The sequence below is a fragment of the Kogia breviceps genome, chromosome 13 (assembly GCF_026419965.1).
Source record: "Kogia breviceps isolate mKogBre1 chromosome 13, mKogBre1 haplotype 1, whole genome shotgun sequence".
NCBI classification, from domain to species: Eukaryota; Metazoa; Chordata; class Mammalia; order Artiodactyla; family Physeteridae; genus Kogia; species Kogia breviceps.
In genome coordinates, this window is record NC_081322.1 from 38,477,263 (window position 1) to 38,502,575 (window position 25,313).

At 41.2% G+C, this 25,313-nt stretch overlaps 1 protein-coding gene across 1 annotated transcript in view; it reads left to right on the top strand.

Moving 5' to 3' along the window:
• Positions 1–325: 325 nt before the first annotated feature.
• The window catches only part of CRYBG1 (crystallin beta-gamma domain containing 1), a 193,408-nt gene continuing 168,420 nt past the window's right edge, over positions 326–25,313 (top strand). Inside the window, exon 1 of the mRNA XM_059083840.2 lies at positions 326–498. Within this exon, the coding sequence (XP_058939823.1) occupies positions 326–498 (173 nt within the window). The remainder of the gene's footprint in view (positions 499–25,313) is intronic.

The following is a 25,313-nucleotide window of genomic DNA, read 5'->3' on the forward strand; positions in this document are numbered from 1 at the left end:
CGTCAGGAGACGCGGTTCCCAGGCCGTCCAGTAGGTGTCGCTGTCCCGCGGCCGCCGCGCTCCTGGAGGCCCGGGCCCGGGGGCGTGTCCTCCCTACCTTGGGGCTCCCGGCGCGCGCACCTCACCTGGGCTCCCTTCCCGTGCCTTCCGCGCCGCGGTGGGGTGGGGGCGTGGCGCGCTGTACTAAGGCCCCGCAACCAGGGGGCGGGGTCGGACGGCGCGCTGGGAAAGGCGGGCCAGCTAGCGCCCAGGTGCGTTCTTCCCCAAGAGCCGGGCGGCGGAGACGGCTGCATCCGAGCAGCGGGAGGAGGAGGCAGACGAGAAGATGCCACTGTCGCTGCCACCTCAGGGCGACCACGGGGAGTCCAGTCCGTCCAGGACCCCCAAGAAGCACTCCTCTTTCCATATCTGGCGCTCCAAGAAGAAACAGCAGCCTCCGCGGTCTGACTGTGGGGTGTTCATTCCGCACCCGCCCCCGGCGCCCCTCGGCGAGGCCAGGTAAGCCCCTCGCCGAGCTCCCCCCTCCCCCCAACAGTCTCGCCTCATCCTGCCCCCTTTCTACTCCTGCTGCGCTGACCCTGGAGTCCTCTCCACCGTCAGCCCGCTCGACCCCTCTCGGAGAAGGGGAAAGGCCCAGGGTCGTTTCCCCTGGCAGGAGCATAACGGGCTCCAGCGGGGGCATGTGGTGGCCGCTGCGAGTGACCGGGTTCCTCGCGGCTTCTGGCTCAGACCAAGCTCCAGCCAGAGGAACTTGTGCCCACCCATGTGGCCTTTATTTTGACTGGCAAAGACTTTACACCAGAGTCTATACTATCAACTTGATAACGAGAGCATGTGGGTTGTGAAGGGTTATTACCATAACGAACGATGATCAGAACTCCCACCTGGGGATTCTGTAAGACTTGATAGTGGTGCCTGAATTGTGAAGAGTCCCACTCTTGCAGTTGTTGTATCTCCATTGTCCTCACAGGATCCGAATGGAGGAAGAAGTGGGAGGAATGGTTACCCCCATTTTATGCATGGAGAATCTGAGACCAAAGGGTGAATGGCTTGTCCCCATTGGAATCCGTGGCAGAACCAGGCAGAACCTAGTTATTCAAAGTGTAACTGCCATTGTGCTTTTAAATTCTTTACCATGATTTTGTGATGATTTTATCCTTTATGCATAATTATTCAGTTATACTATCTGAACTGATGGATTCGTTGAACAATAATCAATTGGATGTAACAGTATATTTATGGGGTACAGGTGTGTGAAATATTTTTAATGAAGGACAGTTGGCAATATCCAGTATATCCTTCTGTATGTGTTTTTAAAACACACCTTTATGAACAATGAGAATAATATTGTGCAAGATTTGCATTGTAGAAATATTTTCCTTTGTTTCTAAAAAAGTCTTAATTTGCAACATATTTTCATTCATTTAGCAAATATTTTATTAACTAAGTGCTGGGATATCAAAAAGAATGAGAGTGGTCTCTGTCATCAAAGACTTTTTAGTGTCTTGAGGAGCCCAAAAAGTAAACAGTGGGATAAGTGCTATGATAGATGTTAGCATAGAGGAGAGGATCTAGGGAGGCTTCCTGGAGGAGGATGACTGAAGTGCTTTAGTCAGACAGAAAAGGGGAGGAGCAACAAGTTCCAGGCAGAGGTGTATTATGAGCATCGCCAACACTTGGAAGAACATGGTACTTTCTGAGAAGTACTTCCTGAACAGCTGGTTGAGGGCAGTCTATGTGTGAGAGCATAAGGCATTTCGTAGCTATCAAATGAGATAATACACAGCTGTAAACAATTTATTCAAACGCAAATACTTTTTAGATTAAAACTTAAAACACGGGCTTCCCTGGTGGCGCAGTGGTTGGGAGTCCGCCTGCCGATGCAGGGGACACGGGTTCGTGCCCCAGTCCGGGAAGATCCCACATGCCGCGGGGCGGCTGGGCTCGTGAGCCATGGCCGCTGAGCCTGCGCGTCCGGAGCCTGTGCTCGGCAACGGGAGAGGCCGCGGCAGTGAGAAAAAAAAAAAAAAAGGAGGCTTTGTTTCTCTCCTCGAGCTTCATGTATTTTAGTTCAGTCTTAAAGCATTCCATTCTTTCCTTCAGAACTATGATGAACTTTGTACTAACAAGTGTCCTTAGAACTAAACTTACTGGTCTGTCTTCGGGATGTTTTTCTAGTTATATCATGTTTATAAATATTTTGTTTACTTCTGAGAGATTGTACCTGTTTATAGCAAAGAGAGCAGCTAAGGCACACTTAGGTTTCTGGCCCATCTTTGGCCAATGTGGCTCTCTTGAGCCATCTGCCCTGTACATCCATTTCTGTACAGGATTTGGAGGTGGTGGACCTCAGCTGGAATGTGCAGCACTCACTGTGGCCTTTGTTTCTTCATAATGATGGGACAGTCAGGTGGCCACACTTATCTGCTGTGCAAACACGATTAATATTGTGGGATTTTAGAGCAAATGAAAGTGAATTTATGTCCTGGATGCATGACCTTGCGCAAGTTACTTCAGCTTTCTGAGTCTCAGTTTCTTCATATGGAAAATGGAGAAAAGAGTAATACTAATTTTGTAAGGCTGTCATGAATATCACATGATAATTCATGTTATTAAATGTAAAACTCTTATCACACTTCTGGACACAAAGTAGAAACTCAATAAATGTAAAGCCATCACCACCACCACCACCACCACCACCATCATCATTATTATAAATGCAAAGGTCTAATGGGAGAAATGGAAAAAATGGGGTTGGGGAGGGGGAAAATGCTTCTCTTCCTAAAAGAGCTTTACCACTCCAATGATGGTTCAAAGTTTACTGATGTCAGATTTCTGTATTCTGCAAATATTTGTGACTTTCAGTGTAGATGTTCTAAAATTCAGTGACCATTGCTTGCTTTCTTTACGTAAAATAATTTGAACATGGATGTCTCTCTTCCTAAAATTCACCCTTAGAGGTTTTTTTCAGCTTGGTTTTGGTAAACATGTTAATATGTTATTTTCCGTAGAAATAGAGCCTCGCCCTTCTGGGTCAGCTTCATCTCCTGTCTCGTCCATTCTGCTCTTACCGTCAAAGGGACCACGCTGGTGTGTGGAGAGGGCATGGCGAGCTGTGACCAGACTTTCCTTAGCAGCCATTAGTGGCACCGTCATTTACTAGGTTTTAAATTATACTTCATTTTAAAAAAAAATTTTATTTATGTATTTATTTTTGGCTGTGTTGGGTCTTTGTTGCTGCGCGCGGGCTTTCTCTAGTTGCGGCGAGCCGGGGCTACTCCGTTGCGGTGGCTTCTCTTGTTGCGGAGCACGGGCTCATTAGTTGTGTCTTGTGGGCGCAGCGCAGGCTTCGTAGTTGTGGCGCATGGGCTTAATTGCTCCTCGGCATGTGGGATCTTCCCGGACCAGGGCTCGAACCCGTGTCCCCTGCATTGACAGGTGGACTCTTAACCAGGGAATTCTTAAGCCAGCAGGGAAGCCCTTGAATTATACTTCATTTTGTAAACAATTTATTCAGAGTGTGGATTCTCTATCTGGGTTTAAGTCCCTGTTCTACTTACTGTGACACTGAGCTGTGTCATCCTGGGCAAGTTATTATCCTTTTTGTGCTTCAGTTTTCTCATCCATAAAAGGGACATAATAAGCGTTGTTATAAAAATAAGTAAGTTAATGCATGTCAAGTGCTCAGAAAAGTGACTGGCACATTATGAGTGCTCAATAAATGGGAGCTGTTTCTCCTTTTTCTTACTAGTATCTTGCCTGTACTTTCTTTTTTTTATATAAATTTATTTTATTTTGTTTAGCTTTGTTGAGTCTTTGTTGCTGCGCACGGGCTTTCTCTAGTTGCAGTAAGCGGGGACTACTCTTCATTGCAGTGTGTGGGCTTCTCATCGCGGTGGCTTCTCTTGTTGTGGAGCACAGGCTCTAGGTGCACAAGCTTCAGTAGTTGTGGCACGTGAGCCCAGTAGTTGTGGCTCGTGGGCTCTAGAGAGCAGGCTCAGTAGTTGTGGCACACGAGCTTAGTTGCTCAGTGGCATGTGAGATCTTCCTGGACCACGGTTCAAACCCGTGTCCCCTGCATTGGCAGGCGGATTCTTAACCACTGTGACACCAGGGAAGCCCTAGACTTTCTTGTGAGTAGTAATTTCATGTGTTTATTTTCTGCTAGAAAATAGTTCTTCCTTTTTATTCTCCCTAATCAAGACATCCAGTGTTATTTTGATTAGAAATGGGCTCTTCGCTAAGGTCAGTACAGTGAATTAAAAATGATCACCCTCGAACTGAACTGAACTCCAAACCTAGAAGCAAGCATTAATGCTCTCTGCAGGGAAGCCAAACTCAGGTGATGGGTAGGCTCCATAATCCTCTGAAAATCAGCAGACCTGGTTTCATTTGGAGGAAAAAACGCAGCCAGCACCAGAGAGCAGAGCATCCTCATTTCAGGGTACATGGGTTCAAGTTTTGGGACTGTCAGCAGTCCCTTAGTTTTTCTGTCCTGGCATGGACCTTTTCCTTATAAAGGGAAAACAACTTACTCCCTGTTTATATCACTAGAGTGTTGTGAGGATAAACTACTGTTTTATTCCATGAGAAAAGACTAACACTCTACAGTTCCAGAATGCTTTCAAATAACATTTTATTGTTCTTTTAGAGCAATAAAATGTTATTTGAAAGCATTCTGGAACTGTAGAGTGTTAGTCTTCGTGACTTAATTGATTCTAGTTTTCAGTGTTTTGTGGCTGGTTTAGTGTTTAGAACTCTAAACAGGTTTAATTATTTTCTAATATAAAGGGCATAGCTAGATAAGCCTAAGTTTGTTTTACCTAATATTGCATCTAAACTGGTTAATACATACTGGGTTATTTCCCTTATTTAGCTTATGCCAAAGACAAGAGTTTGAAATTTTAAGATTATGTTGTTTCACCACTGATAAAGCAGGAATTTAAATTTTAGCCCTGTCACTTACTAGCGGTGAGCTCCTGGGGAAGTTTCTTTACTGCTTTAACTTCAGTTTCATAATCTGCGACCTATCTCTTAACATTGTTTTGGAGACCTCTAAATATATATTTACAATGACTAGCACAGTGCCTGGAAGATAACAGAGGCTCAATAAATAGCTGTGAGAGCACGCTGCAGTGAAAAAGGCATAGACTGTGGTGTTGGACAGACTCAGTTTCAAATTTGTCTCTGCTATTTGGATAAGTTTTGCTAAGCCTCAGCTTTCTCTGTAAAATGGAGACAATAGCACTTCGCTTCTGGGGCTCTCTGACGGTTAAATACTATCTATGTAAAACACCTGGCCCAGGGCCCAACCCGAAGCAGGTGCTGGACAGATGAAAGATAGTGGGAGTGATTGTGGCAGTGATGTTGTAGTTGTGTTGTCTGCATAGTAATGGTGGTAGCATTCATAAATCCCTTTGTACTTCGTAAGTGGAGTCAAACAACTCCAGAAGTCCAGAAGTTGTAACCAGGTCTGTCAAGACTTGAGGTACCTTTGGGTATCTGGAAGTACCTTTGTAGTTGTAAGAGTGCAGCCCTTTGTGCGTTCAATGACTTAAAAGTCTTAATACATCTGATTTAAGAAGCCAAAGATGAACTTTATACTTGAAGTTAAGAGGCATTTCTCCTGAAGTGATTTTTTGGTTTGGTTTTGGGTTTTTTTAGATTTTTTAAAAATGTGGACCATTTTTTTTTAAGTCTTTATTGAATTTGTTACAATATTGCTTCTGTTTTTATGTTTTGGTTTTTTGTCCACAAGGCATGTGGGATTTTAGTTCCCCAACCAGGGATCGAACCCACACCCCCCCACATTGGAAGGCAAAGTTCTAACCACTGGACTTCCAGGGAAATTGCTCTCCTGAAGTGATTTTGGAGTCTAAGTTTAGTATAGGATAATTCTTTGCCACTTATCTCTGTCATTATATTACTTGATCCACTCTATTTCTACACTTTTAGTCATAATCTTCTTAGTCTGTAACCAAGTGATATGAACACTTTTGGAGACCTTTAGTACTTCTGGGCTTAGGTTTATTTCTTTTTTCTTCTGTAGCTTTCAATTATAAATTTTATTTATAAGGATGAGACAGCGAATCACTGCTTTACTATTCATGCATGATTAGAGCCATGTAGCAAAGATATTCAATATTGAAATTTATTTTCTAATTGCTAATATTCATTCAAAATGCCCATCTTACTATGAACATTAAAAACACTTATCTGTCTTAACTTTTAGTTCACCTAAGGCGTTGGTTGTGTTTTAGGAATGTCCATGCAGAAAAAAATGATTTCGTTATTTTAAAAAATTGTGTCTGGTGAGATTATTTGAATCTTGAACTGTATGCATTTCTGTTTACCTTAAAAATTTATCAAATGATTGTTTAACCTCCCTTTCATGTTTTAGCTACTGAATAGAAGATCTAGAGAGCCTGTTCATGAAAAGCAATGCAATCTGACCTACAGAATCATTTTTCTAGGATTAATGATCCATTATTCTATGGCAGCAAATTCCTTTCTGTATCTTATTGAAATGAGTCTCAATCAGAATTTAAAGAGAAGTTTCTTATGTCCAACAAACACTTACTGAGCACTTATTCTGTATCAGGCACTGGGAAAAAGAACAATAAAATTAGAGATGACCTCTGCTCCTAAGATACTTGTAGTCTAGTAGAGGAGGGGCATATGGATGAATAAAGTAGCATATCATGCATTAAGTGCAGAAATAGAAGATTTAATCAAATGCATTGAGGTCAGAAGAAGGATTACCTTGAAGGAGCAGAAAACTTTTTCTCTCCTGAAGAAGTTTTACTCATACTGAATAATTAATGAGAATTTTAATTCTCTCATATAGAGATCATCAAAGGCTCTATATCTTCTTCAGATTATGATCATCTTAAATTATATCCAATACTGGACAAAAAGAAAAATCATGGAAACTTTTATTTTCTCAGTGACATTTAAAACAAAGAGAATCATGTATTCAGGAAAATGCATAAATAATTTTCTATTTAAAATATCTAGAGCCTTAGATTATCTCAGCGATTCTATCACATTTTGGCACCTAGGAATAAACACTGGGCTTCAATTGTGACATACTGATTTGAAAACCTTTGCTGAAATGATAGGTAAACATGATATTAATACTCTAAAATTACAGGCTGAGAATGAGTGGTTCTTGACATTTTTTAGATAGATTTACAGATCCAAAGAGGATTGTTATTTAGGGTACACAGCTAACTTGGTGTCTACTCAATCTCCGTCAGAATGATTCTGGAGTCTCTTTCAGGAAGAGTCCAGCATTGCCTGTGTTCTAAAAGCAAGATGTTTTTCCTTAAGAGCAACCTATCTTTATTTTCATACCAAATTTCCTGGCATATCCAACAGGTGTCTTTTCATATATTCACTTTAGAAAAATGAATTCTGGACTTTTACCCAAGAGAGGATTGAAATGTGAATTCAATATCTTGTCCCAAAGTGAGTTTTCAAGTAAGGTATGTATAAATATCTGACACTTGTGGGGATTTTGGCAAGAAAGGCCAGTCAATTGTTTATGAGTCTCATTAGCTCACTTGTTGCTCCCTTAAAACACAGCTGCATTGGACCAAGGCAAATGCCTCATCAAAATACCTCTGTGGGTTCAGGTTTACGAGACGCCTTCATGCTAGAGAATGAGTACTTGCTTAGTGCTGTCTTTACAGCACTGTGTGTCTCCTGGATTGGCCTATTCAATGGGAGTGAAGCAATGACAGAGAAACTTCATAACAAGGGATCATTTTGACAAAGTACCAGGAGACCCCAAGACACACAAGTGAGGCAGAGAATTCTAAGTCAGTTTGTGGTGTCCCAGTTTCTCTCATCTACAAGTTATAGACAAGACGAGGACAGGTAGAACCTATAGCTAACACAGAAAAATGAAACACAGAATTAACAAGTGCCTTTCGTTTTTTACCTTCCCCTGTATGGAAGTTAAATGAGTAAAAGTAAGTTACTGTTAAGCTTGGCAAAATATTGGTTTGTAGTTTGGTTCTCTAGTTGGATAGTTTTTTATCTTGAAGTTGGGGTCAAGAGGCAAAATAACATGTGCTATGAATAAGACAAGAAAATACAAGAGGCATTTGATTTATAATAACTTTAGACCATGTCTATGAAAACATTGTTTTCCATCAAGATTTCGTAGAAAGATGCAGTTTATTTAACATACACTGTGTCTGTCAGACACTGTTCTAAGTACTTTACAACTATTGACTCACTACAGTTAATTCATAACATCCCTGAGAGGTAGGTAATATTATCAATATTATTCCTATTTTGAGGAAGAATGAGGCATAGAGGGGCATGGTAATTTGACCGTCAGGAAGTTCATTATGGTTGGGGCTCGGGTTCTCCAGCTGGTGGTCATGAGTCCTGCAGTTAATCCCTGCAAATTGAAAGCACTGTGGTTAATGCTACCTTCTTTGTATTCCTACAGTGAGTGTCTTTAAGGTGTAGATTTCACGTGCAGGAATTACAATATATGTAGGAAAACAAGTTAATTTTTGGTACTAAACGATTTCTATATTAATTAGTGAAGAGAAAAACTTTAAATACATTAAAATACAATGTGTTAAATTCTTGGAAGAAAAAACAATTTTAAAGCAGAAATTCTAAAGTGTATGTTATATCCGAAAGTATCCGTGTCTAGATCCTTAGTCTGGGGCTTCTGCCCAAGCTTCGTCAGGAAACAGCATGACCTGGAAGGGGACCTGGTTGGTACACCCTTTTTCTTACCCCACAGTCTCGGCCCAGGCAGTAGAGTGCAAAGTCAGATATAAGTGGCTAGCTAGGTGGCCCTCAGAATTTACAGTTGCTGCTCAGGCTAAGTGGGGTGTCAGAATTTCTCAAGGAGTAACTCTCACTTAGGTCTCTAGAGGTCCTGCTGCCTGAATCCTTTGGTTTTACTTGATGATTTATCATTGAGGGTTCCCTATTAACGAATACAAGTTTCACCTTATGTTGACCTTACACTTCAAGGATTATAAACCACTGCTGGTATTTTATCCCTCATGAAGCTTGTAATGGCTCTGTGCAGTAAGCCCAGACCCTCATTTTATAGATGAGGAAACTGAAGTTCAAAGAATGCAATGCAAATGGGGAAGTGCAACTAAAACCAGGTTTTCTGCCTTCTGTTCAGCTGTTCTTTTGGATTCTCTTGGGTTATAGACTGTACTGCTCCATTCCTGGCCTCTACGCAACTCTGGCAGGAGCCCAACTGACTCATCTAACTTCCTGATGACTATTCTCTGGGAAATCTTTGCCTAGATTCATAAACCAACAACTATGAGACTTTCTGATCCCCAGATGATTGAGTTATTAGTTACTCAGCTGGAATATACACTATAGTCTGGTTACTGACATACTGAATACTTTCAGAGTTCCTGCTATAAGTAGTACTTCACCTACTACCTAAAAAACAAACAAAAAAACCCCAAACCCAAACAAACAAAACACACACACAAAATATCTTTTTTTTTTTTTTTTTTTTTTTTTTTGCGTTACGCGGGCCTCTCACTGTTGTGGCCTCTCCCGTTGCAGAGCACAGGCTCCGGACACGCAGGCTCAGCGGCCATGGCTCACGGGCCCAGCCTCTCCACAGCATGCGGGATCTTCCCGGACCAGGGCACGAACCCATGTCTCCTGCATCGGCAGGCAGACTCTCAACCACTGCGCCACCAGGGAAGCCCTCACACAAAATATCTTAATTCATGTTTTCAAAAAATGTTTAAAGTTTGCACAACCCATATTTTATAATAATAAAATGGTCTTTAAAATTATAGAGTAGGGACTTCTTGGTGGCGCAGTGGTTAAGAATCCTCCTGCCAATGCAGGGGACATGGGTTCGAGCCCTGATCCAGGAAGATCCCACATGCCACTGAGCAACTAAGCTCGTGTTCCACAACTACTGAGCCTGTGCTCTAGAGCCCATGAGCCACAACTACTGAAGCCCGTGTGCCACAATTACTGAAGCCCATGTGCCTAGAGCCTGTGCTCCGCAACAAGAGAAGCCACCGCAATGAGAAGCCCACGCACCGCAACGAAGAGTAGCCCCTGCTCTCCACAACTAGAGAAAGCCTGCGTGCAGCAACGAAGACCCAACACAGCCATTAAAAAAAATAAATAAAATGAAAAAAAAGTATAGAGTATATGAATGTGTCCCCCTAAAATTCATAACTGAAGTGCTAAACTCCAATACCTCAGAATGTGATTGTATTTGGAGAGAGGGACTTTAAAAAGTTAAAAAATGAGGCCATTAGGGTGGGCCCCAATCAAATCTAACTGGTGTCATAATAAGAAGAGGAGATTAGGATACACAGAGAGACACCAGGGGCATGTACGCACAGAGGAGCAACTGTGTGAAGAGGCAGCAAGAGAGCAGCTGTCTGTAAGACGAGGAGAGAGGCCTCAGGAAAATCAACCCTGCCGACACTCAGGTCTTGGATTTCTAGCCCCCAGAACTGAGAAAATAAATTTCTGTTGTTTTATCCAAAAAGTAAATAAATAAAATTATAGAGTCTATCCATATTGTACCCATTCAAGAATTCCTTTTATGGGGCCTGACGTAATAATGGTGCTGAGACAGGGAATATATTTTATTTATGATCTGTCATTTAAATGTTTTCATAATACTGATGAATTTCATAAATATTCTATGAAAGCACAGCTTGATTGTTTTTGCCTCTGCTATTAGAAAAAGTTGACAGTAGAACCAAACTGTTCACATTGATGTTGACATACAGTGTCTCCTTTATCATGAGTGCCATGTGCAAACTTAAGAACTGGCCCTTTTCAAGCCTGTGCAGGGGAGGCTGCCCCAGGCCTTGCCAGCCGTTCTTGGCGCTACTTGCAAAGGTTGGCTTGCTTCTCCACTGTTCCCCTCCTGAGAGCTAAATGGTTGCTATTATCTGCAAGAAATATTATCTTGCTGTTATTATATGCAAAACAAAATGTAGTTGCTCTAAGGTGGGGTTACAAAACTATTCTCTTTTACTATTGGCTTCCCAAAACAATTTTGTCTGGAATAGACTCACTTATTGATCAGGAATCCTTCATTGGAGGCTACTTTGGATAGAAACAAGAACATTTGTATTCCCATATGTGTCAGTAAACATGTTTAAACAAGTTAGTCTAAAACTAGAATTTGGATATTTTTTTTCAAGATAAAAGCAAAGTATGACAAGTATGACTGAATATCCAGCATTGGCTCAAAGTTTTGACTTTTACCACTTTGCATATTGTGATTGTCCTAATCTCACCCTGTAAGAAGTTTCAAGTACTTTGACCTAGAAGTCATAGTAGCTAGTGCTACTAGCTACCGGTGCTTAATTGTATCCTTCCTTGTTATTTCACTTTTATTTAAAGCTCTTTTTTTATGCACGTAAGGGAACAATCAGTCCTAGATCTAGGTGATAACTGTTGATGTATTGAGGCTGTGTTTGCTTCATCACGTAGTTTCCCACAGAGAAGCTCCTCAGGAATTTATGCATTGACTTCCTTGCTCACTACAGGACTCCTGGTTGCTTTCTGTGTGTGTAATCATACTCTGGTTACAATTCCACAAATTTACAAAGCCAGCAGATGTTAAACAAAGGGGAGCACTAATTTTTATCTTCATGCCACCCAAGAACAGATCAACAAAGAGCAAAAGACAGCCAGTTGGGTTTGGGCTGTTTTCTGAGGAAAATGGGTGCGGAGGTGGGGAATGGAGGAGGGCAATTCTCCTCAGCCCAATAATTCCCAACCTCTCCTATAAGTTAAGTAAACATAAGAAACTTTTCTCAAGAATACGTAGGTGGGGACTTACGTTGGGAGTCCGTCTACCAATGCAAGGGACACGGGTTCGATCCTTGGTCCGGGAGGATCCCACATGCTATGGAGCAACTGAGCCCATGCTCACGGCTACTGAGCCTGCGCTTTAGAGCCCACAAGCCAAAAAGAAAAAAAAAAGAATACATAGGTGAAAGGGCACGAATTGTTGATTACCTATTATGTGACAGTTGCCTTTATATTCAGTGTATCTCATCTAATCTTCATAATAGCTCTGCTAAGTAGGTGATTTTACCCCCATTTTTACAATTGAGAACACAGAACCTGAAAGAGGGGAAGTAGCTTGCCCAAGCAGATTTACCTGGTAAATGACAGAACAGTATTTGAACCCAGGGCTTTCAGACTCCAGAGCTCATAATATTTTCACCACACCATGAGAAAACTAAAGCTGATTGGATGAGCAGTTGGTAGAATGTGTGAGTAGTGTGTGTGTGTGTGTGTGTGTGTGAGGTAAAGAACAGAAGCATCCAACAGAAATGTAGTTATCCATTTACTCTCAGAGCAATCACCCTTTCAAAGACCAGGAAAGACGCATTTCTCCTTTTAAATTATCTGCATATTTAAATAAATATTTAATTATTTAATTAACATCCTATTTAGAGAAGAGGAATACCCAAGAATGAAGAATTCATGTGTTCTGGGAAGTCCATGAGGCATTCTTGTTTTCCTGGGAACATTTGACTTGAGATAATACTGCTGAGAATCAGTGACTCAGTCCCTGAAGTGTTAGCTAAACTTGTTGCACCTGATTTCCAATCTACTCTCAAAGCCACCAAGTCTTTACCTGTTGCTGAGATGATTCACAGAGTATGCAAAGGAATATAAGGTGAAAAATGTTGAGGATTTTTCACTCTGCACAAAGATTAATCATAGCCCTCGAAGAGGAAAGAAAATGCTGGTGACCAAAACTCTGAATTTATAGGAAATACTGTTGGCTTGAAAGATGTAGATCTAGAGAGTTTGATGTAAACGGATTATGAAAACCCTCTAAATAATCTTTGTCTTTATAGGAGCTAGCAAGTTTGTCTTTAGTGCTCATTTCTCTGAAAATTGAATTTTATTGACTTTTATGTGTTTGAGTTATTCTTAAAATTATATTTAAGAATGTTCATTAATTTCTATGAGTATTATTATATGCACAAAACTAACTTACAGTAGGTCATAGAAGAGAGTGAATTTCTTTTTCCATTATACTAGGCTAAAACTTCTGCTTTGGTACTTAGATTTATTGTAGTTATTTTAAAGCATAACTTACTATAGTCATTAGTACTTCCTAATTTCCAGAGTACAGCTGGAAATTTGCTACTTTATCTTGAACCACACTCTCTGCTCAGTTCTGCTTATTATAGACTTTCTCCAATTTTAAAAACAATTATCCAGTGATAATGGTAATTGAAGCATCAGGTTTGCTTCTTTCATGTGACTCAAGCAACTGAGCAGATGTTAGCTCTATCAAAAGCGGTCTTAATGTCTGGTCTTTGGTGTCTGTGTCTGTCACACTCAGGAAGGTAAGTAAATGTGAGAGTGAACGTGCACCGATGTAATTCACTTATTTAACATATGTGGACACCTGCTGTGTGTGAGGCCCTGGGGTATGGGCTGGCACACCAGTTCAAGCTCTATTGTTGGGAAACTGAGTCTCATTCTCCTGTCTCTGAAGACTGTGCAATACTCACCATTAAAATGAAAAGTTGCCCATTTGCCATTATAATAAGGTAGAAGAATAAATGTTGAAACATGCACAAGACAGAGGCTGAGAGATACAGGAACTTAAGGTTCACGGGGGATGAAGGATTTATGATGTTTGAGAGGTCTCAACATTGATACTGCTGAAGGAATTCCAAAGACCACTTGATAATGTTCTAACCATCTATTCTATGGACATATATATGTGTAAAGTACTTAGTGCTGGCATGTATGTGTGTGCGTATATATATACACACTCAGTGTGTGTCTTTATATGCACACACATATATGTACTCAGTGTGCATGTATGCATGCATGCATGTGTGTATACACACAGATGTACTCATATCTGTGCTCAGTGCTTACTGGTAAATTAAGCATGTGCTTACAATATTAGCAAAGCACGGAGGGATGAGAAAGAGAAAAAAATTCAGAATATGCCTGGAAGTTTTATGTTATTTCAGAATATCAAAATTTTGTTTTAGAGTTTAGAATTGTTTTTATTTTGAGTGACATATTGGTTGAGGGAGGCATAATCTTTTTAGTGGTTCAAGTGATCATTATACAGACTTCTCTATATTCCTTGTTTAAAAAGCTGCCGGTTGGGGTTGCGGGGGTGGAGGAAAATATGATGTGAACTATGGAAAGTAAGAGAGAAATGTGCCCAGTTTATTCTCATGGTCTTCACATGAGTTGTATTCCAGATCCCAAAAGTATCATTTTATCTTCCCTGCAAAGGCTTCATTGGTTGATACCACTTTTCAAATGACCTGTCTAGTTCTATGGAAGCGTTCAGAGTAGTGAACCTTCGAAGGGACTGTTCTTTTATGATTGAGACTCTCGTTTTATTTGTTGATGTAGACTACATTTGCTTTAGCTATTTTGACAGCTTTAATAACTATTTATGAATAACACTTTGTTCTTTTTCTGTGCATATTTTCATAGAATTTAGTACTAAAGATGAAATTACAAAGGCAGCATTAGATGCCTTTTATGTCCTGTTTTATTTTCACTTAGTGTTACATCATAAGCATATTCTCATGTCATTAAAATATGTAAAATAATTTTCTTACTCATTCCCCTATTACTGGACACTTAGGTTCTTTCTGATTTTTCACTATTACTAGTAAGGCTACAGTGGACATCTCTGTGTGAAACCTCAGTCTCTGGATATTCTCTGTTTGCCCTTCCAGATCTACTCTCCACCTTCCTCTGTGCTCCTGAGAGCTTATTTATAGACTGTGTGGACCAAGCTCTCCTGCCCTCTGGTTTCTAGCTGGGTTCAGCCAGTGGGGGGCTTTGGGGGAGAGGGGGGCAGGAGCAGGAGGTGACCCCGGAGTGTAGTAGTGGTTTTGTCACTCTGCTGAAAGCTACAGCCTAGATCTTTCCAGTTCCAGTACTCACACCCTTCCCTTGCCTATCTGTCTAGAGGTAGTAATGATTTCCCGCTGTTAGGAGCCCTGGGCTGCTCCACTGCCCTTTATTGATTTTCCTTCACCTTCCCACATCTTGTAAATAGTTCTTTAAACACTTTTCAGTCATCTCTTCTATGTGTGCCATCTGTTCCCTGCTGGGATCCTGTCTGACATCATCTAAATCTGAGTGGTATGTTCTTTTTATTATATTTTAAGTTCAGGTCTTTGCACGGCAGAAAGGTAAAAGACCATTCAGAATAGGGTAGGGAAGTTCAATTAGGTCAGGACCAAGCTGGTGCTAGATTGAATTAAATTACTCTCATAGAGAGATAAGCAAATTGCTTTTGGAATAGAGGGAAGGGGGCAATAAAGTCTTCCATGCCCTGTGTTGAAAATGCCTGTACTTAAAAGATAAGGAGGATATCTTAGCTGCCAAATGTTTCCAGTTCTCGTGTTGCATTTGGATATTATTGGCTCAGCTGATTCATTTTCATTCTGGGATTTTGTGGCTCACCCCTTATATTTTTCCTCCTGTTTTTGGCAGTTTGCATATTCATATATACGGCCTTCTATATCCACTGACATTGTGTTGGCCAAAAAGTTTGTTCTGGGGCTTCCCTGGTGGCACAGTGGTTGAGAGTCCGCCTGCCGATGCAGGGGACACGGGTTCGTGCCCCGGTCCGGGAAGATCCCACATGCTGCGGAGCGGCTGGGCCCGTGAGCCATGGCCGCTGAGCCTGCGCGTCCGGAGCCTGTGCTCCGCAACGGGAGAGGCCACAGCGGTGAGAGGCCCGCGTACCGCAAAAAAAAAAAAAGTTTTTTCGGGTTTTTCCATAAGATGTTATGGAACTTTTTGGCCAACCCAATATATTCCTTCTTCATCTACCTGTTTCTTATGACCTCTTCCTTATAGAAAGCACACTTATGATTCTGTGAGCTGAGTAGATGCCATGCATTTGGAATTCCTCCATATATGAGTGATAACTTTCTTAGTCGTTAAATAAAAAACAAAGCACCTAGCAAACGGTTAACTTCATTCACTATTGCTTCATTTTGAAATCTTAGAGTCTGTAATTTTCCAGAACAAATGCCAAAGTGTTCATCAAACTTACTAGGGGCTGTTAGTCGAATGATAATGTCATCCATGGCTAATGGGTCATCACTGAACAGATCCCTGACTGACATGGAGTACTGAGGCTTATCCAAGGACTCACCTGGTTGCTCAAAAGTCTAGTCTCTTTTAAAAAATAAATTTTCTGTATTTTAGGAAATGTCTTTGTTGATTTGATATGCACATTATATTTCATGCTCTTAGAAATGTGAATTACTATGAATATATTCGACCCCAGGTATAGAGTAAGGATAATTCACTTAAAATTCAGTGTATAAAATTCTCACCATTTAGTAATTACCAGTGATGGCAGAAAAGAAAAAAACAAAACCAAAAACCCAGCAGTAGAGAAATGAGAGGGCTTTGGTCTTAATCCTGTATTTCTCACTTCCAAATTAGAAAACTTTGGGCAAATCATCTAAACTCTTTGAGCCTCAGGGTGTTCATCAATAAAATGGGAATGATACCAACCTGCCTAGCTCCCCACCAGGCTGTTGAGAGGCTCCTTGGAAGCAGTGTGTGAAAAGTGTGGCGAGAACTCATCCCTTGGCTCTCCCTGCTTCTTTTCTGGAAGACTTGTAAATTATTTTCCCTTTTCCTTTGGTCTTTTCAAAACTGAGTGGATACATGGCAGTATTCGCTTTTCCCTATCTTTTCTCCATCCTAATCTCCTCCGTGTCCATTCCTCCCCATCTCCGGAATTCTGGTCTGAAGCTGGTACGGGGCACTCCCATCCGTGTCCCTGTGCAAAGTGACGAGGTGCAAGTGGGGACTTTGTGGATCCTCGTGCTGTTCTGCATGGCCCCTCCTTCTCGGCTTTCTTCCCCTATCCCTTCAATCTGTGCCACCTAAATGCCTGTGGGAATTGTGGTAGCTGGATGGACACACCCATATTTCCTCCTCAGCCACCGCCAACCGGTTGCCTTTGTCTTACAGATGCAGCGTATTTCACAGAGGAAGCTCATGGGATTCCCACATAATTCTAAGTAGTTAGGTCTGGTTGTCTCCATTTAACAGATTAAGCAATTGAGGCATGAAGTTTTGTTGTTGTTTTTTTTTGGTGGTATGCGGGCCTCTCACCGCTGCGGCCTCTCCCGTTGCGGAGCACAGGCTCCGGACGCGCAGGCTGAGCGGCCATGGCTCACGGGACCAGCCGCTCTGCGGCATGTGGGATCTTCCCGGACCGGGGCACGAACCCGTGTCCCCTGCATCGGCAGGCGGATTCTCAACCACTGTGCCACCAGGGAAGCCCATGGCATGAAGTTTTTTAATGAAAATGAGCACTACATCCCAGGACTCCAGAATTGTAGCCAGTGCCCTTTCCACTCTAGCTTCACAGATATCCCAGCAGGGTAGATACAGAAAAAAATGTTTGTAGCTTTATTGATTTTTGTGATGTGCTTTCTTTTTCTTCCCTTTTAAAATTTAACATGGTCAAGTTAATGGAATAAAATGATATTTAAGTAGAAGAGGAAATTGAAAAATATTTGATTAGTAGAGTAAGACATTATCCTTACATTCTACTTAAAGATTGCACTTTTCAAATAAATAAATAAATAAATTTATTTATTTATTTATTTTTGGCTGCGTTGGGTCTTCGGTGCTGCGTGCCAGCTTTCTCTAGTTGCGGTGAGCGGGGGCTACTCTTCGTTGTGGTGCGCGGGCTTTCATTGCAGTGGCTTCTCTTGTTGCAGAGCACAGGCTCTAGGGCGTGTGGGCTTCAGTAGCTGCGGCACATAGGCTCAGTAGTTGTGGCTTGCAGGCTCTAGAGTGCAGGCTCAGTAGTTCTGGTGCATGGACTTAGTTGCTCTGCAGCATGTGGGATCTTCCCAGACCAGGGCTCAAACCCCTGTCTCCTGTATTGGCAGGCGGATTTCCAACCACTGTGCCACCAGGGAAGCCCAAGATTACACTATTATAAATATTAAATTTCTAGGATAGCATTTCTAAGAAAATTCTATATGTAGAAAATAATGGATTTTTGTTAGTAACAAATGGATGGCTGTTGAATCGTCAAGTTTGACTCTTACCTATTGTATGCTCTTTTGAAAGACAGTTGTCTCTAGGGCCTTTCAATGTTTGGAGTTGGATAACCAAAGACACTGTCCTGACTTGTACAACTTCAGTGGAGCAAAATTTCAGAAGTTATTACTCCACCAGACACCTTTCCCATCAGAGCTACTCATGTTCAAGTCCTAACCACACACATTCAGTTGTGTTTTTCCCTAAGTGGAAATATGAGTATCATTGAACACAGTGTATTTAGGAAATTCAAATATATAACAAATAAAAATAACCCTAGGGTAATTTTATTTGAGAACTCGTGATGTGAATTATCAAGAGATTCTGTAGCCCCAAAGCCAAGGCTTGGGCATGGACAGGAACCCAGATTAGCTGCAGGCAACTTCCCTGAGCATTGAAGCCTGGTGGTGGATCAGAGGGCCGATGGACTAGCCACCTAAAGAAGTCTGGGGCTTCCCTGGTGGCGCAGTGGTTGAGAATACGCCTGCCGATGCAGGGGACACGGGTTCGTGCCCCGGTCCGGGAAGATCCCACATGCCGCGGAGCGGCTGGGCCCGTGAGCCATGGCCGCTGAGCCTGTGCGTCCGGAGCCTGTGCTGTGCAACGGGAGAGGCCACGACAGTGAGAGGCCCGCGTACGGCAAAAAAAAAAAAAAAAAAAAAAAATTCTATCACAATCTTTGTATTTTTGTACCAGTCATGTAGATTAATTTTTTTTTAAAAAAGGAGATTAATAACAATTTGGGGAAAGAGCCAAAGCAGAAATCTGAAGACTTGGATCTCTGATCTCTACTTATTGGCTATGTTAATTCAGTAAAATCAGTTGTTTTTCCTGGAGCTTAGGTTCCTCATTTATAGTAGGAGGGGGTGAATTTGGTCTTCCATCATAAGGTTTGTTCTTATCTAAGTCCTCTGAATTATGTATTTGAGTTGATCATTTTCCAGGAAAGTTGGTCAAGGTTTAAGTACAATAAACAGCAGTGTGTAAGGCATACAGAAACTGAGTTGGTTCTAATGATAAGTAGTTATTTCTACCCTTTTCAATGAGAGTGTCCCTTGATGAAAAGTAGAGAGCCGTCAAGGTCATGAGGTAGGTTGGCAAGGTTAGAGTTTCTATACCTCTTATGAGTAGGAAGCTTGTACATCTTGCGCAGCTGCAAAAGGGAAAAGAAGGAAACTTTAAGAGTTATGCGTTTAACTTAGACATATAACATGAAGGGTGAATCATATAAATACTGTTTTGAGGAGTCTCTTAAGATGTATACATCCGTGTCTTTATGTTTGATCATCATTTCACTAATGTAGCACAGGATCATAAAATTCAACTGAGGAATGTGCAGACAGTCCTATTTGCAGCCTAGAAACCTTTACTATCGACACAAATTTGGGGAAAAAATGTAGAAAATTTCTAAGTCTGGCTTCTACATAGTCGTAAAGTATCTTTTGACTTCATAAAATAGCATACTGGGCTTCCCTGGTGGCGCAGTGGTTGAGAATCCGCCTGCTGATGCAGGGGACACGGGTTCATGCCCCGGTCCGGGAAGATTCCCACATGCTGCGGAGCGGCTGGGCCTGTGAGCCATGGCCGCTGAGCCTGCGTGTCCGGAGCCTGTGCTCCGCAATGGGAGAGGCCACAACAGTGAGAGGCCCACCTAGCGCGCGCGCGCGCGCGCGCACACACACACACACACACACACACACACACACACACACACACACACACACACACACACAAATAGCATACTACTTTCTTTACAGGTTTGAGGCATAGTGCCTGCAGCCCTGAACTTGTGGCCAAAATATCTAAATTCTGCTCCTGGTTCAGGCGTTTCTGATTGTGTTGCCTTAGGCAAATCATTTCACCTCTTTGGAGCTCAGTTCCCTCAGATATGAAAAATGAACCAGTGGGATGATGAGGGATTTTAATCACCCTCTTTCCAGATTTTATATTCTGTTTGTCTACAGATTCCAGCTTGCTGTTGGGGAGGTTGAAGGACATAAACAAATGCAAATGTTATCTCCAACATTTACACACCAGCCAATTGCAGATGTTAAAAACCGTATCCAGGGAAAGCTAGTTTAACTGAGAGCCGATCCCTAGGAGATGGTTCTCCCAGAAGCAGATGCTATGACAAGGATTCAAGTACAGATAGAATTCAGGAAATAACTTCTAAGGAGTGAGAAAGTGAGCAGGGAAGGGAAGCCAGCCAGTAAGGGGGAATGATCATTTCTGTTTCCACTGTAGGTAGATGGAGGTTAGTCCCCTGAGGGAATCCTGAATGTCACTGTAAAAGTCAGAGCTGTGCTATCCCTGGAGCAGGGGAATTGGAGTATTAGAAGGGCAGGTTCTGCAAGTCACTGGTTGAGAGCTGCCCCTTCAGGGCATTATTTCTCTGGCACTTCCTGCCTCAGGCTATGTGGACTGCTGCAGGCCACAAAGCCCCCTGGTGGTTGGAAGTGCAGGGTCCCAGGCCACAGTGTCCGGAGGGGATTATAGTGCCTGCCATAATCTGGTTACAGTAGTTCTGCCAGAGCAGTACAGTGAAACTACTGCCCTGTGGCGCACCAACTGAAGGTAGGTATGCATCCACGTTTAGAAGGACACACCACTAAGGGACACTGAAGCAGTTCACCAGGAAGTGATGAGCAACCCTCCCAGCTGCAGAGATTTCCTGTCTAACACTGTTTTCCTAAACACAATGGCATGTAGCAGCCAGGGAGGGGCAGGCTCCTGAGTGCTTGTTAACCGTAGATCTGGGAGGCAGGCCATGGACATTGCAAAAAGACGTGTTGACAGTACACGTGCCATGAGTGTAGTCAAAATTGCAGGGCCTAATTGCTGGCTGCTTACATCTGGGACACTTTAAAGGGAGTAGCATCCATGAGAACTTTGTGATGCAAAGGGTGAAACTCAAAAGGAATATGTTTTTATTTTGTAGAAACTCTCCTTTTGGTAGAGAAAGCACATTCTGTGAGGTGTTATAAAAGCATGTTAGGAGATACAGAATTTTTTTCTATCAGGTTCTATGGAGAATCAAACCAGCTGTCAGCAACATCCTTGACTGATTTTGAAAGATCTGGGTTTTAAAATAGAATGTTTGGCATGAGCATTAAATTTTTGTTCCTTCAGCATCACCCAAAGTTTTGTGAAAACTCTATTGCTTTCTAGGTGAAGTTGGCTTTTAAAAATCAATCTTTTTCTATGTTTTGCTATTTATAGAGTGGAAAAATGTGTTTTTGAAATATAACTACATTTCTGTTAGAAATGTAACTTTGTTTCATATTTCTGTAATAACTAAAATTAAATATTTAGGCCAGCATTAACAGCTAAGTGTTTAAAAATGGTTTCTGTACTACTGGTATGGAGAAGCTAGCAGAAGACCTTTGATAATCGGTGTACTTACAATTATTATAAAAAAGGTGTTATTGACAATAATATGCCCCAGTGTATAATTGTCCTTGATTTAGTCACATTGCAAAAGAAAATGATAATGAAGGCATCATGACTATATTACTATTAGGTAATCTGCTTACTACAAGATTATTGATATCCAGGTAGGACTAATGGGAAGTCCTGCAATCGTTTTCTCATGTCTCCATGTCCATGAAAGGCAGATAAGAAATCAAAAGGGCAGATGGACTCTTGAGGTAAGATCTTTGGGGAAAGGATGTTGAAAAATGAAATTGAGCTAATCATGAAGCAGAATTTTATGGATTTTTAAAAAGTATGTAAGGAGGTCTTCTAGTCTAGTGTTTCTCAAAATGTGTTTCTTCAATATCCAAATCAGAGTCACCTGGAGAAAAAAGCAGATTCCTGTCCCCACGTCCAGGAATTAAAATTTGGTAGGTTTGGAGTGGGGCCTAGGAATCTGCATTTTAACCCACCTGTCAATGTTTGAGAACCACAGATCTAGCCCAATGGGGATTAGGATATAAAAATCTCAAGAGGGTCTTCCCAAGGTTACCCAGCTGCCTGGTGGCAGAGCTGGGGCCAAAACCAGGTCTCTTGAGTTTAAAGTTCATTTCTTTATATTTATAATTTTTATAAATATTTGAACCCATATTCCAAACTTAACCTTTGCATAAGTAATGATAAGTAATTATTGAATACAGAACCAAATACAGCAGATGTATAAAGTCTCAACCCTCTTATATGTATAAATATGGAAATGAAATGTATGCAGACTAGAATAATAGGAACAGTTTTGGAAGGCTGGGCTTTACATCCTAAAAAAAACACAAAGCACAACAAATGAAAAGTTCTGGTATGAATGGATTTCTAACAAGGCTCTGATACGAATGTATCATATGATTTGTCACACATATTTTTCCTCTGATCACTTCTTCATTTCCACATCTATTGTTCATATTTGGCAAGTTTGCCACAAATAACTTCCTCCTGCGGTTTTTCATATTCAACCTCCTATGTATTCCAACCAGCAGATAAACTGCTCAGAGCCAGGTAGTTGATGACTCTCTGGGCTAGTGAGTTTGCGTGATTAGCACTTGGGGCTAGGGAAGCTGTAACTGGTTCTCATTCCTGTATGTGACCAGTCAGCTTTGCTCTAAGAAAAAAAATGCTTCCTTGTTCATAAACTGCATTTGTCACAAGGCAAGTCTTCCTGAAGATGTGCAGCGTTGGCCGTGCAGGCACCAGGCGAGAGCGACTGTACAGCTCAGCTCAGCACATCACCTCTGGGAGGAGGGCAACTTGCAGGGCACTTCCTGCTGATGGTGGGTGGTTAGTGTCACCTTTGTTGAGGATGGGAAATTCCATGAGTTTAAACAAGGCTGCGGAGAATCTTCTGTGACCCTCTGACCCTCCAGGAGCCTCTCACAGGTACCTGGACCCTCTAATTTAGAGGAGACAGAGTAGAGACAGGTTGATTTTGAACCAGGGTTGATTTTGACATCGATTAAAGCAAAAATAGAATTGGAAGACAATTGCTCTACTTTGTCTCCTCTCTTCTCCTTCCTTCTTGTTCTTGTAACCGTATCTTAATCCAGTAAGGATTTCAAGCATTTACCAGGGGCCATAAAATATAACAAAGTGGCATAATTTACAAATATAGTAAAACAACAAGGAAAAAACAAAGGTGGGACCCAAGTTAATAAGACTAAATTTGCTGATCATAATGACCCACCCACTAGTATGACTGGGCCTCACATTTGGTGCTGAGTTTTCTAACACTCAGTAAAACAAGAAATGGTTTAAGTTACACAGTTCAGTCCTTAATTTAGAAGAGACCCATAAAGAGAATTACAACACTTCTTTTTATTCAGATCAGAATTCTCTCTGGGGCATCCTTATAAAGAGAATTCTGTGATCTAAGGAACAATGTTATTGACAATTTCTTAAAATAAACTGAACAACAAATTTCCTGGGGTGAGGGGTGTTTCTTAAAACCCCTAATGTTGACTTGGAATATAATTTAGTTAAGGCAATTCTGCCAATCCAAAGCAATCTAGGAATTGATATGCAAATTAATAAAATGGCATATGAAGTTGTAGGGATTTAAAGAATGGATTGAGCTATTAGAATTTCCACCAACACTGAGATTAATTATCACTGGAATTGCAAAAGTGTTTTGAACTCTACTTGGAAAGGAACATCTTGACAAATACGAGGAGAGGTGAGGAAGAAAAAAGAAGCTGAGAAAGATAAACTCAACCTGCCTTTCATGTGCAGGAGAGACAGAAGTTTCCAAGCTTCCTCATGGGGCCTGGAGCATGGGGCAACTGTCCCTTCCTCTGTACTCACAGCTGACCCCTCCAGAGGCCCTTCCTCCTCTCCCCTGCCTGGCACTCTTATTACCAGCATCCCCTTGTACTCTTGAAAAGATCCTTGTTTGAACGATAAGTTATAAGGTCACCCCACCATGAACTAACTACACTGCTTTTTCTAAGCTTAAACTTAAGGCCCTGCTGCCACATTGGGAGACTGGTGAATTACATGCACTTCTTTTCTGTGTATATTGAAAAGCTTCCCCAGAAGTCTGAAATCACTTGATGGGTATTTTTGCTACCTACATCTTTGCACCTCCAACTATTTCTGGGCCCTGAACTATCTTGGGGCTAATGCAAGAGCTAATGTACTGCACTTAAATGTGAAGAAGGGACGGGAGATTTGATCACCTTTTCCACCCTATCCCTTTCCTCCATCTTGGCCCAGGAACTAAGTATTCTTCATAAATTGTTGGCAATTGTTTAATTGAACTACTTCCTTCTAGCTCTATTATTAGCGATTTCAGAGCAAACTGTCTTATGGTTCAAAGATATCTTAAATATATAATTTTATGTGTATTAAGACATTTCATTTTCAGCAGAAGCCTCATAAAAAGGGGAATACACTTCAATTCAGAGTAGTATAGTAATTGCTGGCATCAACCATCAGTCAGTGTGCAGAGAAAAATACCATCTGATATGGCCTTGTGAATTACATTACACTTTTCACTTTATAGGTTCAGATTGGCAAGTTTATTTCTCAAGCCGTTTCTATTTATGTACTCTCTTAATAATTAGAGTAAGATGCCACTTGGGTTATAGCCATCTTGTGAAAACCCTAGCTCTATACCACAGAGGTGTCTAGCTAAGAGAAAAATCAGTGTCTTTCACAGTTTTATCCAATTTAAAATAAAAATAGAATTCTTTACTATGATACCTAGGAATATTTAGTACTTCTAAACTTTTAAAAAAGGAAATACCTAAGCAGAAAAATAAACACTGGCATAAAGTTGGTACTGATTTCACTAATTTCTAAATTGCCCAGAGTTTAGTTTATATTTTTGCTCACCTATTTATCCTCAGCTCAGTACTGAGGTTGCACTTTGAATTAAAATTCCTTTCCCCAAAACTTCCTTCATAGTTTCATCTGTCTTTCATAATTTTAAAAATCTCTTTTTTTGTAGGTTAAAAATTGCCTTTTGTTGATATATGATTTGTATTTATTTGATTACTAGGGAAGTAGAAATTGCCTCATATGCTTATTGGCTATTTATTTGTATTTCTTCTTTTGTGGAATGTCCTTTGCCAATTTTAATATTGGTGTGTTTGTATTTTCTTACTGATTTATAAGAGTTTAGGAGTAAAATTAAAGTGGGCAGAGGGCGTTTATTGGCAGTATGCTTTTTCTTAACATGGTGAATGGAACCACTTTTCTTTTACAAAATTCAAGTCTATATGTCCAATTAAAAATTTTTTATGAACCATAGTACTGTTCCAAAT